Raw genomic sequence first — 16,989 nt, 5'->3', positions numbered from 1 at the left:
GAAAAATATAAAAGAGCAATCAGAGAGAAGGAAAAAGGACAGTGAATGAGGAAGAGAAAGGCCAGAACTCCAGGGAGAGCCACAGACGTTCTGAACTAACCCATACAGCATATCTATACAAGGAGACACTACATGAGATAACAAGTCCTTCCTCTTCCTACAGGGAGCCCTGTAATTCCATTAGTGGGGCTGCAGATCTCCAACAGGGAATTCTCAGAACTTTCAGACTACAATTCCCAACTCTAGAGAGAAGCCATGACAGTTGCTTTGCAGCACAGGTATGGCATCAGAGAAGCGATGAGCTCCCATACAGCAATGTCTACCATTTTGTGACAAGGTCAAAGAACAGGTTTACATAACAAGTGCTGGCTTATTTGGGGGTTATTTTCTTACTCTGTGAATCACTTTTCCTGTCCTAGTCTCACAGTTCTGACTGATCTGGGTACAGTGATGCAACAATTTTAAACCAAAATTCAAAAACTAGCTTGAATGTGTTTTAACATTCATGGCTTCCCCCATCTGCTCAAGAACTGTCATTTCATGCAGATACTGAGGATTTTAGAGCTCTATTCTCATCTTAAAACTTCAGCTTCCTCAGGACTCCTTAGCAAGGTCGAAATGTGAAGAAAACGCACACAAAGAAGCCTGGGACTTATCTTTCTGAACACGCTGTAGAGCACAGACTAATCCAGAATCTGACCAAAAAAGAAAAAAAGGTTTCAGGCCATAAATTCCACTCCCTCCTGCCCACCGTGAACTCTGATCCAGTGTATCAAAGCCTGTTACTTGGCTGCAATTGCAAATTGTCAATTTGCCCAGCATTTTACTTGGGTTTTCCATCCAGCCTCTGGCTTCTGTCCAACAGAAAAGATAGAATTGTGAAGAACGCTAAGGGTAATCCTAGCATCAGAGTGTCAGTGTAGTTACAACAATGTACTAGCTGCTGTGAGGTATCTGAACCAAGTGTCTGCCTTCCCATCTTCTTCTCACTCACACACAAACACACACACATAGGATCTCAGCGCCGGGTCCCACCATCTGTGCCATCACAGGTGCCTCCTAGCCTGCTCCACACCAGCGCTTGGTCCCTCAGTAAGGAGTGAAGCGGTTGCATCCTCCTCGGTAGAGGCTGGCCTGCCAGAAAGAAACATGCATATGAAATCAGAATCAGACTGGAGGAAGAGTCAAAATAATAAAACTGGTAGGAGCCCAGAGTCCCCATGCCTCTTAAGCCTCATCTCCAAATGTTCTTTTCCCTTTCACACAACACCAGAACCAGAGGACAGCCACTAAAATTGAGTGTCAGGAGAGTTAGGACAAAAGAAAATAGTTCTTTGGCCAGTGTGAAATTAATCTGTGGAACTCCTTGCCACAGGATTTGGTGATGGTGTCTAGTCTAGCTGCCTTTAAAAGGAGATTGGACAGATTTCTGGAAGAAAAGTCCATCACAGGTTAAAGCCGTGATGGGTACATGCAACGTCCTGGTTTTAGAAGTAGGCTACCTCAGAATGCCAGGTGCGAGAGACTGGCAACAGGATGCAGGTCTTTTGTTGTCTTGTGCGCTCCCTGAGACATCTGATGGGTTACTGTGAGATACAGGGAGCTGGACTAAATGGGCCTTTAGGCTGGATCCAGTGGGCCATTATTATGTTCTTATTAAGGCTACATGCAACTGTTTTTGCTTGCATTCATCCCTCAAAGCCCTTGTCATTCCCATCCTTTGCTGTCTTAAACACATTCTCTGCTGTCTTATATACATTCTCAAGTTTAAATTGTAAGCACAGGGCAGAGACTTGTCTACAGTATTTGTGTGCATAACTCTATGCCAAGGAGATGATGGTCCTAAGTTATTTGCCATTTGGCCCTCTCCCCCCATCCCATCACAGGTCTGCCCTGACAGTCCTGACTACTCAGGGCACACTGTAAGGAAGAGATATACCACCTCTTAGTGGTGTAGGAATAGCTCCAGATGAGCATCAAAATAAGATGGGGGACAGGAAGCGCAAGTGCCTTGTACTTCCCATCTCTGTATTGCTTCATCACATTCAAAATAGAACTTCCATGTTTTCCTGCTTGGAGAAACTGCACAGCAGACCACGCATCAGAAAACTGTGATTTTCTCAATAAGGGAGATGTGAAAAGTTTCATTTTGGACACAACAAAGAAGACTATTGAGAGTCCACGTTGGACCAGAAGAAAGGAAGAGAAAAATCCTAGATGCATACAGTATACTGAAACTGGAGGACCGTTGATGAACAGACAAACACCACCATCTGCTGGGCAGCCTGGAGTGATACAGTCAAGCTAGAGCTGATACTACGATGAAAAGAGCCTGAAAAGATCTTCCTGAATCTGCAGTCTCTCATTCTGTCACTCACTCACTCAAATTCTTTTTCACAAACTCAGAGAATAAAGATCTCACTCTACCTCGCTCTTGCATGAAAAATAGGCTGCCCTCTGCATACCAAAGCTAGTTTTTTGTTTAAATTTTCTGGCTGAAAGTCAAGTTTTCGTTTTTATCTCCAGAAGATCCTGACATTATGAGGACATAATGACATCATTTCCACTTTCTCCTATTACTTTTGTGTCATTTTAGTTCCTTCTGCATTGCTGTGCAGTGGTGTAGCTGGCTCTTGTGTCAAGTCAGTTTGGAAAGCACTGACCTCACTCTAAATATTTAGAACATAAGAACATAAGAACAGCCCCACTGGATCAGGCCATAGGCCCATCTAGTCCAGCTTCCTGTATCTCACAGCGGCCCACCAAATGCCCCAGGGAGCACACCAGATAACAAGAGACCTCATTCTGGTGCCCTCCCTTGCATCTGGCATTCTGACATAGCCCATTTCTAAAATCAGGAGGTTGCACATACACATCATGGCTTGTAACCCGTAATGGATTTTTCCTCCAGAAACTTGTCCAATCCCCTTTTAAAGGCATTCAGGCCAGATGCCGTCACCACATCCTGCGGCAAGGAGTTCCACAGACTGACCACACGCTGAGTAAATAAATATTTTCTTTTGTCTGTCCTAACCCTCCCAACACTCAATTTTAGTGGATGTTCCCTGGTTCTGGTGTTATGTGAGAGGGTAAAGAGCATCTCTCTATACACTTTATCCTTCCCATGCAAAATTTTGTATGTCTCAATCATGTCCCCCTTCACGCGTCTCTTTTCTAGGCTGAAGAGGCCCAAACGCCTTTCCTCATAAGGAAGGTGCCCCAGCCCAGTAATCATCTTAGTCGCTCTCTTTTGCACCTTTTCCATTTCCACTATGTCCTTTTAGAGATGTGGATTTCTACCACCTTTTTATGCCAAAAAAAACCCAAACAAACTATAAAGGGAACTATTTTTTACCCATATTAAAAAAATGATTAAGAGCATCCCCCGTCCCATAAATCAACGCCGGGCAGAGGTCTTTTACCAGTAGCTTGGCTCACTTGCCTTGATCATGGACTCTAACCCAGCAGTAGAGCATGGATTCATGCTCATGACCATTTTTTATCTGCTCTGCAAGCACCTGCCTGCCTTGAGGTCTAGACTGCATAGGCTGAACTATGAAGGGCTGGTAAATACGTGGCAGACAGCTCTCTGTCTTGACCTAGCTCCCTAATTCTGTGACCAAGGCACGACATGCCTGATAAAATGGCTCACCATGGCACCAACTCCATAGGCAGGGGTCACTGTATGGTGATAAGGCTCCGCAGTAGTATAGACCCGTCCATATCTGTGGGGAAAAGAGCCAAGAGGACGTCAGCAGGCATAACTTTAGAATAACTGGACTAGATGTACTGTTGGCTGTTCAGCCTCAAACTTACCCGTCACTATAAGCTGCTGTTGCTGCTGCTGCTGCCGGCGTCTGGGCCACTCTGTAAGCTGCAGGGTAGCCCTACAACACAAAGAACAGTGAAAAATCAGATCAGTATCCTTTTATGCTACACTTCCATTCATATGATTTCTCAAAAATTTCCTCCAATTTCCACACCTCTTATCAAGTGGGCTGTAATCCATGGAAGTTTATGCTATGATAAATGTGTTGGTTTTCAAACGTGTCGGTTATTTTGCTGAAAGTCTATCAAAAGCTAGCCCTCTGAAAAGTTCCTCGCCCCATCCTGAACTGAAACTACACTTGGCCCCCTTTGTGTTTCCATGGCACCAGAAACTCACATCAGAGCTCAGCTTAAGTAGCACATACCCTACTCTACGGATCCACTTCTCACAGAACGCCCTGCACAGCCAGTTCCATCCGGTGCACTTGTTTGGCACCTCAGAGACCTACCACAAGGCATCTGTGGACAGCCTCACCTGCCCAAGCAGTAGATGTGGGGAACCCTAACCCAAGTCTGGGATCCTATAGTTGACGTAGGAAATGCAAGACATCTTTACATGAAACACTACATCACTCTTCTCTCAGAGGGATGCCCACACTTTCAGTTGTGCATTAAAGCACAAACCAGAAACAAAAGGCATACTCAAACTACACATGACTCAAGAGACCTGTATCAATAGGTGCCATTCAACCCATTTATCCCTGGTCTCTGCTCAGATTCTGATATTCTTTCCCATAAAGCTGTTTCAAGAACATACATACACATGCATGCCCTTGCAACCTCATGCAACACCTCAACTTCACAGTGATACTTACTGCTCCACCCATCTGGTCCCCTTAGAGCTGTTCCAAATCCCTTTCCTAGACCTTGCAAGACCCATAATATCTCCCCCTTCCTCCACCCATTGGATTCCTGGCATACAGCCAGGATCCTTGAAGCTTAAACCCCAAAGCCAAAGACTTACGTAGAGATCAGAACCGTACAGTCCATCTGGATAGAGCACACTGAGCAGAAAATAAAAAGGAAAATATCAATCAGTACCAACATTTCTGCATCCCAGGGGTTGTTAGTGGTCAGTCAAGTCAGGCACTGACCAAGGGCCTATGTCCATCAGATCTGGCTAGGCTGACCCCTGAATTCTCAGTACAAGTGGAAGTGACCAATGAAGGGTGCCAGAGGGTGCAATGGGAGGTGCTGCTTGAGGCTCCAATCCATAAACACAGCAGGATTTCAGGACACACTTAAACAAAACTGATTCCAATGGACACATTTTAAGGCAAATAATAGGACATGCTTCCCATGTTAACACAATAAATCTCTTGCAGTTTCCTATCCCTAGCATACTCACCTGCCATAGGCTGGAACTGGTGAAGGGGCAGGTGTCGCTCGGATGGGGTTATAGATGGTGGCTCGGCCACGCCCTCGGAGAGCCCCACGGTATGCCAGGGCAGCTGGTGCCATCATGGAGTAAGGGATGCTAGCCACTGGTTTAGAAAGGGAGAGAGAAGGAGGAAATAAAATGTGCCATTGGGGGCAGAAATTGTGGAGGGAAACTAACATAGAATCAATTAAGGACAGCTTGCTGTGTAGTATAAAGAGCATGCCGCATATTAATGCAAATGTAATTTAGCAGCAAATCTTTCCCCACCTACACAATTTTTAAACAGCCTTTTGTCAATCCTCTGTTTTTAGTTCTTGTACTGTTAATGGCTTCAATTCTTGTATTGCTGTTTTAATTGAGCTTGTTAGCTGATTTTGGTGGACTGAAATATGGGGAAGAAAAAATGCATTTTAAAACCTTGATGCACGACTCTGAGAAGCCACTGATGTATGTACATGGAATATTTCAGTCAAGGGTGGAGGGGGTCACTCAAATGTCATTCCCAATACTCCTGTAGCTTAGGACACTATAGGTTTTGAGAAGCCCAATCCCAGGATTCACTAGCTGACTTGCCCTGGAATAGATAGATAACACAATCCACCCCATCTTTACTAAGCCACCCCAGAGATGCCATCCATAGCAGAAAAGACATACAAAAAAGCCAAATGGCAGGGCCAAACGTCTCCTTGCCTTGCAACTTATCCAAATTTGAGTCCCTACATGGGGCACATCCTTTTCTTGAAGACCTTGAGAACCTGGGAGTGGAAATGCCAATCTGTATAACCAGGCTGGGGTACTGCAGGAACAGTCTACCCTGGTGCAAGATAGGCTGAGGTTCAACCCGTGACACTTTTGGCAGTGTGTGACAAAACACACACAAAGTCGGTAAACAAAAAAAATTAAGTAACAAGATGTGGCTATTGTTGCTTTCTAACAATGGCAACAATCTCAGTTCATCTCATGGTACAGTCAGCCCCAAGAAGGATTCCTGGTAAAACACACGTATCTTAACCATTACTAGGATGAACCCTAAACATGTGCAGAGATCAAAGACTGCTGCAAATGGTGGACGAAGGAGAGATGCATGGCAAAGGCAGTGATATCACTAGGGTTTGCATCACCCAGTGCAGGAGGCCAGCATGTCATCCCCATGATGGACCTCTTTCCATGCTGTAGATGGGGCAATGTGGTGATGCTCCATTGCCCTGCTCCTGCTGGTTTTTTTGACTATAACTTTTGATAGAATAGAGATATTTCAATGCAGTTTGTTCCATTGCGTTTTACATGAAAATGTGCATCGAATGGTATATAACATGATGGTATTATTTGAAAACACAAAGATTTTAAAAATTTTGGCCAGTAGTTGTGTCACTTCTGTGCATCATCCAGTGCGGCCTGCACCTCCCTAGCAACACTACTGTCAAATAGCATTTTAGTGGCAGGGAAGGGGGAAGAGAGAAGTCACAGGAATGGACCACTTACCAGTGTACAGATCAGGGGCATAAACAGCACCAACAACAGGATTGATTTTCCATCCTAAAAGAAAGAAAAAAACGCGGGGGAAAAATCAGAGGAGAAACTTGTCCCACTCTCCTTATTATTGTCCTGCCCGCCCCAGATAATCAGACGGTCACAGCTCACTCTTAAGAATCTTGCCAGGGCTCAGCAAAGTCTTAGCTTGGAACCAGCCCCTTCACATGCATGCACATACACCACATTTTGAGGCTATTGCATGCAGTTGCACTGCACGCAGCAACTACGCAAGCCAAAACAATTGCACAAATCTTTCCCACTGACTCATGTTACAGTCTGCAGCCGTGCCATTTTGGGTTTTCATACACATCCTGCAGATCCACATAGGACCCTGAGGGAGCAAGGGGAAGGGAGGGTGCCATGTCCAACAGGCCAAGGCTGCAGCTGTAAATACTGACTAAGCCGCAACTTTCACTAAACTTAATGGGAGATGCTTTCAAGGAAACATGCATAGAATTGTGCTGTGAGAGGCTAATACAGAGCCAGGCTTTTTGACATCCTCCTCAAGGCAGGCCCACTGAAGGCTGAATAAAGTATGGCACTCAGTTAGGCAGAAACCTACTAGCTGCCATTGCATGTATGAATGCAGGGGGGAGTATACTTGAGCCAGGAGTCACCAGAGTCAGCCTTAGCCCTACCTCCATTTTACTCATGGGTCTAGCCCAGGGGTGCCCAAACCCCGGCCCGGGGGCCACTTGCGGCCCTCGGGGACTCCCAATGCGGTCCGCGGTGAGCCCGCAGACTCCAATGAGACTCTGGCCCTCCAGAGACTTGCTGGAGCCCATGCTTGCCTGATGTGAGCTCTCAGCACGAGGGTGACTGTTCAACCTCTCGCATGAGCTGTGGGATGAGGGCTCCCTCCACCACTTGCTGTTTCACATTTGTGATGCCGCAGTGGTAGCGAAGGAAAGACCGACCTTGCTTTGCACAAGGCCTTTTATAGGCCTTGAGCTATTGTAAGACTTTCATTCATTCATTCATAGAAGTTCCATCTCTAATATATTAATTTATGTAAATTTATTCAAATTTAAAGTGTAAATTAATTCTTTTTTCCCCGGCCCCCGACACAGTGTCAGAGAGATGATGTGGCCCTCCTGCCAAAAAGTTTGGACACCCCTGGTCTAGCCCATTTCTGTAACTAGGGTGGAGCCTGAGGGGCCTCACAACAAAGGGAGGTGCAAGACTGCCCCTAACTCTGCCAGAGTTACGGAGGAAGCACTGTGTCCCCTGTTCATTCTCCTTGAAGGGGAGCCTCCACAGCAGAAGGAATGGGAGGCATGAAGCCACTGCGGTGAGCACCCCTTCCCTGGGGAGAACCTGGAAGTGATGTCACATGACACAATTTCATGTGTCATCAGTGTGTTATGCCTCTGGGCAGTGCGGTATGCCTCTGGTCTCAGCCATGAAATGAGAACAAAGGCCACAAGCAGTCTCAGTCCATCATTGAATGAATGAGATTAGGGAGGAAAGGGTTTTCCAATCAAGTAGCTTGGCACGTGCTCTGGCTTGAGTGTCTACATTTTCACTTATTTTAGAAGTGGCAAGCTAACAAGGAGGTTATTCCTAGTGCTACATACCATTCACCGCAGGCGCTGCTGGAGGCTTCTTGGTGACTAAACGGGCTGTGGCATTGTTGACCTGGATTAGAAAGGATTAGAAAGCAGGAACTGAGGTCACACATAGGACTGAGCAGACTTCAAGCTTGTGAGATTTCCCACAAGAACCTTGAGATCTACCAATGGGAGCCGGGTACAAAATAGTGGCTGGGTGGTGGTGGTGGTGAATGGATCTGGCTTTGCCAAAATGGTCATTTAAAGGACAGAGCTAGTAACTTACTGCACCTCACAGTCCATAAGAGCCAGGATGGTGTAGGGGTTCAGGAGTGGGACTCAGACCCAGAAGACCCAGGTTCAAATCCCTGCTTAGCCATGAAGCTTCCTGAGTGACCTTGGACCAGTCACTATCTCTCAGTCCCACCTACCTCACAGGGTTGTTGTGGGCACGAAAAAGGAAGGAACCATGTACATCATCCTGAGCTCCTTGGACGATAGGTAGTATAAAATTTTTTTAAAAAGCAACTTTGATAACTTGAATATACAAGTACACATCTACATCTGAGTTCCTACAGATCAGCTGGAATTGTAACACAAATCAGGCCAGCAGAGCTATGTTGCACAAAGACAATCAAACAATGATTATTTTACAGATGAGAGAACACAGAGGCTAAGCAGTGAGCATAAGATAAGCCATGGTAGAGATTTTTTTTAAAGAGAGTCAGAAAATCTTGTAATCTATTGCAAGTCACTGAAAGATCTACTTGATGATCCTGATCTACCTTTTGCCTGCCTGCCCCTAACTCAGAGGATAGGAAGAAAAAAAGAGATGTATAGTTCCAATATTACCTCCACCAAGTCACATAAGCATTAGCTCACCACTTCTGGAGCATCCACATGCTAAAGGCTGTGTTCTGTGGCCAACACCTGATGCCTGGAGATTTATGATGAGCAGTCCTTCCAAAGCCAATGTGCACAGAACAAGGTAAATTCTCACCTCAATCTTTCTGCCTTCCACAATACTGCTGTTCAGCTTCTCCCGTGCCCTGTCAGCATCCTGGCTGTTTTCAAAGGTGACAAAGCCAAAGCCCTGAGAAAAAACAGACATTGGCAAGTTGAAAGATCTACCTGAGATGTAGAATTTAATTGAAGCCAATTCTCTGCAGTACACCTGGCTGACAACACTGGATGCTTCTGAATGTTGCTTCTGAAGCTCAATCTGCCTTTTGGAAAAAATCTTTCCACCCAGTTGCAATGCTTTATAAGCCCTGCTAAACCTAGAAAGATGTGCATTAGAAACTTCTGCAAGTTTGAGGTTTTCAAATTTCAACTTCCAGCTCAAACTTGCATAATATTTGAAAATATATCAGCATTTTGAAAACAACTCATTTTGCTTTCGCTGACAATGAAAATTGGGCAACAATAGAGTCCCCTTTCCTTTGGCAAGGGAAATCGTACACAGGAAATCCTACACAGCCTGCCCTCTTTGCTTTCCAAGTTTTTTTTGCAGGAACTGCCTATATGCTCTCAAACGTAAGCTATTTCTGCCCAACGTTGCATATACTTAACAAGAACCAAATGTGTACACCTGTGGGCCAGGCAAAAATCGGTTAACATCATTGCCATAATGGCTAGAAACTTGTCTTTCAAAAGGAAGGTAAATTTCTGCCTACCTTTCTCAAAAATCATATTGTAAAGCTCAAAAAGGGGCAGAAGAAAGCAGCTAAAGAGATCAGGAGGCTAGAGCACCATCTCTATGAGGAATTAATACAACATTTGGAGCTTTTCAATTAAAAGAAATGTGTGCCAGGCAGTGGCAAACCACCCAGCCCTGAGGCAAAGTTCTGAGATAGTGCCCACCCATGGAATGCTGCCACCCCCCCATGCACAAATCCCTGCCCCACTCACCTAAGGCTCACAGAGCCTCACAGGACCAGAAGCTATGTCAGGGAAGCTTCCTGAGGCTTTAAACTGTGCTTCTGGAAAACCGGAAGCACAGTTTCCCACCCCCTTGGGAGCCTCAGAGAGGTTTCTGCAGGGTCCTAAAGGTTTGCGCTGGAGGCATTTGCCCCATCATTTTTAACAGGAGGTCCGCCACTGGTACCAGGACACTGGTTGTATCCTGCTATCTTGTGTGCTCCTGAAGTATTTGGTGGGCCACTGTGGGATACAGGAAGCTGGACTAGATGGGCCTCTGGCCTGATCCAGCAGGGCTCTTTTTATGTTTAAGGGAGAACATGACAATTTAAAACTATGCATAGGGTGCAAGAGGTGGAGATAAATTTTTTCTTCCTCTCTCATAATACTAGAATCCAGATCATCTAACAAAACTGACAGACAGTAAATTGTAAAGCAATACTCCCAATTTATGTATAAATTTACACATAGCAAAGAGTTCGTGGAATTTGCTGCCACAAAATGCACCAATGGCCACAAGCTTTGACGGCTTTAAAAGGCAACTGGATGAATTCACTGAAGATAAGAACCAAGATGTATGTTACTAGAAACCCAAATTTATTTTGGTTTTTTTACTTTGCTGCTGTTAAAGAGTGCACGGGGAGGGGCATACTGGGATCTAGCTTTTAACGTCCACTTGCAGTTTCTATCTGAGAGCACAATCCTATGCATGCATACTCAGAAGTACATACACTTGAGTGTGCGCGCATCTAGTTTGGCAGGTATGTGGGTACACAATGGTGAGAGCATAGTTGATGCACAGCCCTGCCTAGGGGGCCCTCATCTTCTTGCCTCCCTTTCTCAGCAGGCGATAGCGTCATACCTTAGAGCCACGCTCATTAAAGATGATCTCCACATCCAGGATTTTGCCAAATTGCTAGAAAATAGGAAGAAAGTCTGTCATTGTCATAGGCGATCAGCAGCCCCACATCTCCCAGGGGTTACGTTACATCAGTGCTCATTACGGACAATGAGCCAACTCATGGCTTGTGTCCACTTAACTCAGTCGTTCCCAAACATTTTTATTGGGACCCACCTAGGTTGCAAGACTTTAAAAAAAAGAGATCTAGAAAGGAATATTTTATTTACTTGCAAGTAATAATAGTCAGACCAAAAATGCTCAAATATTAACCTCCCTATATTTACACATTCTTGCAAACTGCAGAAGCTGAGCTCTTTGCAGGGAAATTAGTAACAATCTGATTTCTCAATAGTCTTAGGGCTTGAGGCAATCGGTTATCCAATCTTTCCATCACCCATGTTTTCAATGAAGGCTCTGCTCCGCACCCCACCAAAAACTGGATTGCAACCCACAGTTTGGTAACCACTGATCTAGCTCGTTCTCCAGTATGGGCAGTTTGACATTCATCTCAGGCTAGCCCACAGAAACAATCCCCTTTTGCTTTAAATAGAGCCATGCCACTTCAGGCCTCTGCAGCTAGCAATGTTCTGTCTCTTTATCCCCTATATTGCTGCAGTTCGCACCACACAGTGCAGTGAATCACATGCACCACTAAGCCAAGCCCTGGTACTTGCTCTACTCAAGACCAGTGGAGAAGGTGGATTAAGGACCATGGCAGTGAAAGAGCAGCATGGTCTTTCGGGGAGGCAGGCCTTGTTTTCTGGCTTCAGCACTGAACCCTCTCTACTCACCCCGAACATCTGCCGCAGGTCTGGGTCACGGAAGCGGAAGGGGATGTTAGACACGTGCAGGCGCTTGGGTTGGGCTTTGTTCTCACTGCCTTCTGCTTCCTCTGCCTCAGGAGACAGCTCAGGTGCAGGAGCCTCTTCCGGTTGCTGGGGGTAGGGACAAGAACAGGAGGGGAAAGAAAAGGAGACAAAAGCAGGATCACAAACACCACTGAGTCAGTCCGCCCATTCACCACTGCACTGAGGGCACATGCTGTAAAGGGACCTAAGATTCAAAGCACTGCTCAAGCACAGAGAGAACAAGATGACCAAACTTCACTAACTTTCAACAAGTCATATCATCCTACCGAGATTCCAGGCAGTCATGAGTGAGGGCATGGAAAACCCCAACATGTTGACTCCAATGTATAGGATCCATTGGGGTGGGGGAGGAAAGAGGGGTTGTGATGGGAAGGCCAATTTCAACAGCATCACCATGGCGATGACGATACTGTGTGTTCCAGCTCTTCTACAGGCAAAAATATGCAGGCTCCAATCAGTGGTTCTCAAACTTTTTCTGCCCTGACCCACTTCATGGGCCGTGGCAGTCGCATCACACCCCAGAATGCCTTGTGGCTTCTGGGTTTTGCACTCTGGAATGCAAGGCATTCTGGGACATGATGTGGCCCAGAATGCCTTGTGGCTTCGGGGTTGCACCAGCTCCGCAACCCACCAAAAACTGGGTTGCGACCCACAAGTGGGTTGTGATCCACAGTTTGAGAACCACTGAGCTCGAATACTGTGGGTGAGCAATCTGCACCTTGCTAAAGAAACCAGGAGTCACAGCAGGCTTAGCCCTACCGCAGCACTGGTCAGCTGAAGCTGATTCATACTGAATTAGACCTTGAATTGAATATTGCTCTATTTAGGTTGTGATCCTATATACACTTTCCTGGGAGTAAGCCCCACTGAACACAGTGGGACTTAGTATACAAGTACAAGATTGCACTCCTAGTCTAGTTCTCTCTGTTCTGAATGGCTCTCCAGGGTCTCAAGCAGAGGTTTGTCCCAGCACTGGTGACCAGAGATACTGAAGACTGAACCTGGAGCCTTCTACCAGTGACCTTGGCCCTGTCCCATGTTGTCAGGGTTATGACCTTTGAAGGCAGTTCAGCATCATTCACATGAAAGGAACTGTTCCACCAGCTTTAGTAAGGAGTGAATTGCAATCTGGTACAGAGACAGCACATACAGGGTTGGGACATGAGACACCCAGGGGTCCTATCTTTGCTCTGTCACATGTAGCTTGCTGGATGGCCAAGGGAAATCACAATTTCTTAGCTCATCAACTGCACAAGATTAGAATCGAATAACTGTTGTGCAACTGCAAAAAAAATTTTTCACAGAGAACAGGAATGGATCGACATCAAGATGCAGTTCAGTCTCTTCAGTGGCATCCCATCTGCCAGACCATTTCTTTTCTGCCAAGGTAGATTCACAGGCCAGTGGTTTTCACACAAGGTTGCAATTGTCACAGGATGGCTGGACAGCTGACGCTTTCATAGCACTTTGGCTCTTTCCGAGGTTGCTTCTACACTAGAGCCTTGAACAGTTTTTCCAAATCAGCTGGAAACAAAATTAAACCAGTGGTTCCCCAAGGCACTTAATATTGCAGTACAGAAAATAAATCTGGCAATGCTTGTATCTGTGACCACAATCCTCCTAAAATGTTTAGCCACTGAATGGGTCTCTGCAATGTTGTTTAGCAGCTTCTACCCATTTTACAGTTGCTTGTCTAGGGCAGCAGCTGATTAATGGCCTCTTAATTGCACAGTACTTTGTTAATGGCTTCTTTCTCTTCTTAAAGTTGGTAGTAAAATACTATTATTTAAACATTTTTAAGAAAGCAGTTTGAGACTATAATGATTCAAGGAACAGAAGCACTTTGTTTTCTGCATTGGATAGGATGATACTGTGTCTTTAAGTTTTAAAAATCAGGTCAAATCTGGTCTGAAAAAGAGAGATAGGACAACAGAGCAAACACTGCAATGATTTGCTAATGGATTCTCACCTTGCCATAAACTTTGACTGAACTAAGGATGCCAATTCCAGACTGAGCAGCTAGAGTGGAAGGAACCTGCGATAGCTTTTTCGCCATGTGCATGGAATGGAAGGCCCCATTTGTGCTCAGTCTTCACTGGCATCAAGAACAAATCCTCCCAATACAGTATATCATGGCTGAAATCCTTTGCAACTGATGAGCCACATACCTATAGACACTGAAGTGTTCACCTTTCAGACAAATGGCAGTTGCCTTGGCCCAAGTCCTTTGGGGGGAAAAAGCTTCAGTGGTGAGAAAAGGGAGTTCAGTTTTCACATGCAGAGAAATCATGAAAAGGAGAGGTAAGGCAGCAAGAGCCACCACATCCCCTTCCTGAGGAGCAACTGCCATTGAAGAACAGCCTCCATCAGTGGCAATTGCACCATTATGTGACCATATGAGAGTGCTGGCACCTTCATGTGCTCATTTCCCAATTCCCCCGCTGTTCTTTTGGCATCAGCTCCCTTCAATTGCAATCCATCATTTTAAACGTGTCAACTGCCTGCAACAGTCTGTCAAAAGAGGGGGTATAAAATTATAAATACGGTACAGTTGGCCCTCCAGCCAGAGGTTCAGTATCTGCAGATGCCAAGCCCGGAGCTGGAGGGCCTCACAGGACTGGAATTGCTTTCTGGACACATCTGGCAGGCTTTCTGAGGCCCAGGAAGGCAGAGTTCCATAAGGTCCTCCCTGCGGATTTGATTATCTGCAGAAATTGGTATCCATGGGGGGGGGGGGAGTCCTAGAACAGATCCCCGGCAGATGCCAAGGGCCCAGTGTAAATGTAAAATTGTAGTGCCCGTTTTTTGGGATGGTATTACTTCAGATGAGGATCCCATGTTTGAATGTTCTCTCAGGGGTGTGGGATGGGTGTATAAAACACAGTCAGTTCACGACTTCCCAACACCTGAAGCAGCATATCAAATGCTGCCCCCCCCATACTGATGTGCCTGCTTCTGCTCCATCCCCCACTCTCTGGATTGGAAAAGAATGTGGAGAATGGAGCAAAACTGGAGAGGTTAGCTAGGAGTCTCCCAATTAACTACTATCCTCTTTTCCAATGCTCCATTACCCTCTTTTCCAATCTCAGCAATTGGAGGAGGTGAGCATCCCTACCAGTCTGCTACCCAAGGTGACTGCTTCACTTATGAATGGGCTAGCCCTGGTATTTATGCATCTCATCACACACCTCTCACTGCACACAGAAAAGCAGCACCTCTAGCAAATTTTTCCTGTAGTCATCTGCCCAACGTGCTAGCTTTCTACATACATAAATATTTTCTTATGTAGGGGAACATTCAAACTTTCAGTTCCTCACTTACAGTCTGATGTGGTCCTGAGAACTGGTGTGGTGTTGTCACCAAGAAATTAAATGATGCTACAAATCAGAGCTTCCTGCAGTCAGATCTCACCTCTGCCATGAGCTCACTAGATGTTCTTATGGAAGATGCTCAGTCTCACTAGATATTCCCCCTTTCTGTCCTATGGGATTTACATGGTTGATCTTGCTAGAATCCTGACATGTGAAATGTTACTGTTATTACAATAATAGAAACTATTTTAATGGGATTTCTCTGCATGGAAAGATGAGCCACAAGAAACTGGGTTTATTTTGTCAAGCTGATGTGAAAGTCTTAAAGAACCAACTTTCTTCCTTTATCAAATCCATTACCCAAATCAGATCTACTTGCTTTCCAGCTTGGGCTTTCTTCTTCCCAATCTTGTCCTACCATCCAGAAAAGAAGTTCCAATGCACCAGCAAACATTCTGCCTGGGAGGTTAATTAACAGGACAGACACACGCTAGCAGAACAACACCATTAGTGGAAAGAAGCAGAATTTGGTGCAAGAGGACACAAGTGTGGGAATGTCCGTGGAGAAGATCAGGGACCAGGTGACGCCAAGAAATCACCCCAAACCGGCACCTCTCTCCTCTCCATGCAGATGGCTCGATTCCAACTCAAGATGCAATCATCACAATGCAACATTCTGAGGGCCTGGCCAGGTGTGGGAAGCCTCTCCTGCAATATTGGAAGGGCCAAGAGGGAGGGAGCCTCAAAAGCTATTAATTCAGCAGGAGGGCAAAAGTTGAACTTGTCTTTGAAATTCCTACTGCAGTTTTGTACCGAGGTGCAGGAGTTGTTTGGGACACATTCTCATGCATATGGATAAGCACAACAACAGGAGATTACAAAGAGGCTTTTGGGGGAAATTGTGAGTAATTTTGGTACACAGGTGAGTCCTTTCTGTCCGTGGTTTGGAACTTGTGGATTTGACTCCCCGTGGGTTCTGAACCCACGTTGGAGGGACCCATCTGACCTTCCGGACATGACCGGAAGTGTCTTCCGGTCATATTTGGGAGGATGTTTTAGGCCTGGAGAGACTGCGCACGGCCTCTCTGGGCCTCAGAACACACCCCAGAGGTGCCAGAAAGGCACTTCTGGTTTTGTATGTGAAGCAGGGTCACAGGAGAACTCAATGCTATCGTCATCGTCCCGCCCTCCCCAGAATAGTTTCTTCTGTGATTAGACTGATTCCATTGCCTCATTCTCAGAAACAGCAGCTAAGTGGTAAACCCTTGGTTGAAGGGGCCACCTCAGACTGCAGGTTCAAATGATGGTGAATTCCCCCATAAAAACCAATGTTGCTGCACATAGAAAACTAGTATGTCAAGGGACGTGCTAGGCCAGGACCCTGCTCTCAGCAGCTAGCTTTCTTCAAGTGAGGAAAAACAAAGAGTTTAGTGGCTCCTTCAGAACTAGCAGATTTACTGAAGTGTGGTGAATATGAAGCTTTCACCCCTAAACCTTAAGACACCCAGATAGTCTGATGCCTCCATCATGTGTTCTTTATCTCTCAAGACTTTCTACCCTTCCTGTTCGCAGTTGCCAGTGTGCGCAAAAGAATTTCACAGGAGAGGCAAGAGGCACAGTCTGTAGCAATTCTGTATAAAGCTTAAAATGTCTGTCTATAAAGATAATCACAGTGACCGTTTACAGCAGCAGTAAT

General features: G+C 45.7%; 1 protein-coding gene across 2 annotated transcripts in view; it reads right to left on the bottom strand.

The window, feature by feature from the left end:
* Positions 1-372: 372 nt before the first annotated feature.
* LOC136651311 (RNA binding protein fox-1 homolog 1-like) overlaps positions 373-16,989 on the bottom strand; it is a 40,883-nt gene continuing 24,266 nt past the window's right edge. Inside the window, exons 3-12 of one of the 2 annotated variants that reach the window (XM_066627582.1) lie at positions 11,905-12,048; positions 11,075-11,128; positions 9,293-9,385; positions 8,320-8,380; positions 6,692-6,745; positions 5,177-5,312; positions 4,793-4,832; positions 3,817-3,887; positions 3,653-3,725; positions 373-1,134 (exon numbers count right to left, since the gene is read on the bottom strand). In XM_066627582.1, the coding sequence (XP_066483679.1) occupies positions 1,090-1,134; positions 3,653-3,725; positions 3,817-3,887; positions 4,793-4,832; positions 5,177-5,312; positions 6,692-6,745; positions 8,320-8,380; positions 9,293-9,385; positions 11,075-11,128; positions 11,905-12,048 (771 nt within the window). In that variant the 3' untranslated portion in view covers positions 373-1,089. Of the gene's footprint in view, positions 1,135-3,652; positions 3,726-3,816; positions 3,888-4,462; positions 4,833-5,176; positions 5,313-6,691; positions 6,746-8,319; positions 8,381-9,292; positions 9,386-11,074; positions 11,129-11,904; positions 12,049-16,989 lie in introns of those variants that run through there. The other variant, XM_066627581.1, reaches the window with a different exon arrangement.

The sequence above is a fragment of the Tiliqua scincoides genome, chromosome 5, assembly GCF_035046505.1.
Source record: "Tiliqua scincoides isolate rTilSci1 chromosome 5, rTilSci1.hap2, whole genome shotgun sequence".
Classification (NCBI taxonomy): Eukaryota; Metazoa; Chordata; class Lepidosauria; order Squamata; family Scincidae; genus Tiliqua; species Tiliqua scincoides.
The sequence above is the reverse complement of the archived record's forward strand: the minus strand, read 5'-3'. Positions and strand labels throughout refer to the sequence as shown.